Below are 2,001 nucleotides of genomic sequence, written 5' to 3'. Positions count from 1 at the left end.
GACTTGAGTAGAGGGTCGTGGCGTTCATTCGTGCCAATTTTTTTAAAAATGGAGAAAGCACAATATGATTCAGTACTTAGTGACCACCAGCGGAGGGTGCTGTTGATGCGTTTGTGAATGGTTTCATGCGTTAAAACTTGTCTAGGCTATTTCCTATTGTTCCATATTTTGGATTTGGCACATTATATTCTTTGATTTTCATTATCAGGATGATGGGTTGAAAAGTTACCCACTTTACTCTTAAAAAGAGGTGCGGTACACCTGGCTTGATTTATCTTTACAGTGTACATTTTAGTTTTTTGCCAACAAGATTGCATTACTGCAGTTGCAGTTTTTTTGTAATCTATTTTTTAATATGTTGAAATATTAACTTTTTTCCTCCATAATTCCAATCACCTTTCTCCAGCAGGATTTTTTAATTTTTTTATTGTATTTCATTTTATTCTTCACTCATAAGTAGTCTTTGTCCTCATCACTGCCCATAACACCTGCATAAAACAACAATCAATGTAAAAAAACTAAAAACGTCTAAAACATACACTATCAAAAATATTGATCACCTTTTTCTCACATTCCCCAAGTGAAGACAACAGTTGACTTTGTTTCTACAAATTTATTATAAATAGTGGCATCCAAAATCATATAAAAATAGCCTGTTCCACATGTTCATATTTACACATAAATACAAAAGACATAAAAAACGAGATAAAATAGGTTAAAATATCGTAATAAATTAGTCCTTTCACAATGAGGCAGTAGTAGTCGTTGGATGGTGGGGGGGTTTTCAAACCCAATAATACTCATTGTTGTACTCAATCTGTTTAAAAAAGAAAAAATATGATTAGTTAATCAATTATCAAATGGTTAGCTAGAGAGCTAGCTAGCTTGAGATGAGTGTATAGATGTCTATAAATCCATTTTTACAATTTTACCTGAGAAGTTGATCCTCCTGAGGGCAACACGTTTGGAAAACTACAGCTCCCAGAATGCAATGCGACATCCTGGCCTTGACACTGCTGCGCGTACATGTCATGCTGGGCCTGCGGAGGGTTGGCGTAGTAGTAGGGCGAGGAAGACGAAGAGAAGGATGAAGATGAGGAGGACAAGCCGGAAGAGGAAGGGTCTCCCAGTTGAGCCGACAGGAAGGAGATGTAGCGGATGGCCAGGCGAAGGGTCTCAATCTTGGTGAGGGTCTGGCCCGTGGGGGCCACCGAGGGCGGCAGGTAGGACCTCAGGTGGTGCAGAGCCTTGGTCAAGTCCCTCATCCTCAGCTTCTCCTTCTCGCTGGCACTCTCGCGCTGCTTGCTGCGGACCCTCGCCACCCTCCCGGGCTTCCCCCGCGAGGCCGCCGCAGCGTGTCCAGAAGCGTATCCCGGCTTGGCGGGCTTGGGGAGAAGAAGAGACGGCGGCGACGAGTCCGGGGAGAGGGTCTCCGGAGAGGAGACCCCCGAGAGGTCCGAGTCGGAGAACCACTGTCGGTAATGCAGGCCGTATTGGAGCGCGGCGTCGGAAGACATGTTGCCTGCCATGTTGCGATAGACGGCGGCTCCTTGCCCGTGTGCCGCTCTCTTACCGAGCTGCTGCCTTTTTAAAGTCCGGGCCGGAGTCCGGGAGGTGCCAAGTGACACCTCCGCACATTCTCTCCAACAGCACACACACACACAAACACACACACACATACACACTGACACACACACGACACACACACAGTGGCCATGGCTGGGAAAAGCAGCAGCAGGAGCAGAGGTGTGAAGTTTGACTCCTCTTCATAACAATAAACACTTATTTTTTTTCTCTTTCCAGGGTCTGTGGCCCTGGTTAAGGAGAAATGAGTTTGACACATGGCTTCATATTTTCACGGAGGATTCTGATCTCGCCATTCATCACGGGAAAGCGGTAAGAAAGAATTGTGATGTTCGCTAGTTTAAGATAATAGTTGCAAAAATGATGCAATCCGCTTTTAAATTCCTTTCGTTTTTATGTATTCCTTTCATTTAAATG

The 2,001-nt window shown here is 44.5% G+C and overlaps 1 protein-coding gene across 1 annotated transcript; it reads right to left on the bottom strand.

The window, feature by feature from the left end:
* Window positions 1-638: 638 nt before the first annotated feature.
* LOC144065005 (mesoderm posterior protein 1-like) lies at window positions 639-1,549 on the bottom strand. Its single transcript, XM_077587941.1, has 2 exons — window positions 933-1,549; window positions 639-817 (listed from the first exon to the last, which is right to left on the bottom strand). The coding sequence occupies exons 1-2, from the start codon at window positions 1,527-1,529 to the stop codon at window positions 785-787; spliced, it is 630 nt and encodes a 209-aa protein (XP_077444067.1). The 5' UTR covers window positions 1,530-1,549; the 3' UTR covers window positions 639-784.
* Window positions 1,550-2,001: the final 452 nt, after the last annotated feature.

This window comes from Stigmatopora argus, chromosome 2 (genome assembly GCF_051989625.1).
Source record: "Stigmatopora argus isolate UIUO_Sarg chromosome 2, RoL_Sarg_1.0, whole genome shotgun sequence".
In the NCBI taxonomy this organism is placed as follows: Eukaryota; Metazoa; Chordata; class Actinopteri; order Syngnathiformes; family Syngnathidae; genus Stigmatopora; species Stigmatopora argus.
This window is presented reverse-complemented; position numbering and strand designations above follow the sequence as displayed.

Coding starts and splice junctions, on each gene's coding strand:
- LOC144065005 (XM_077587941.1), bottom strand. CDS start 1,529: ATGGCAGGCAACATGTCTTCCGACGCCGCGCTCCAATACGGCCTGCAT. Junction 818..932: donor CAGGAGGATCAACTTCTCAG/GTAAAATTGTAA, acceptor TTTTTTAAACAG/ATTGAGTACAACAATGAGTA.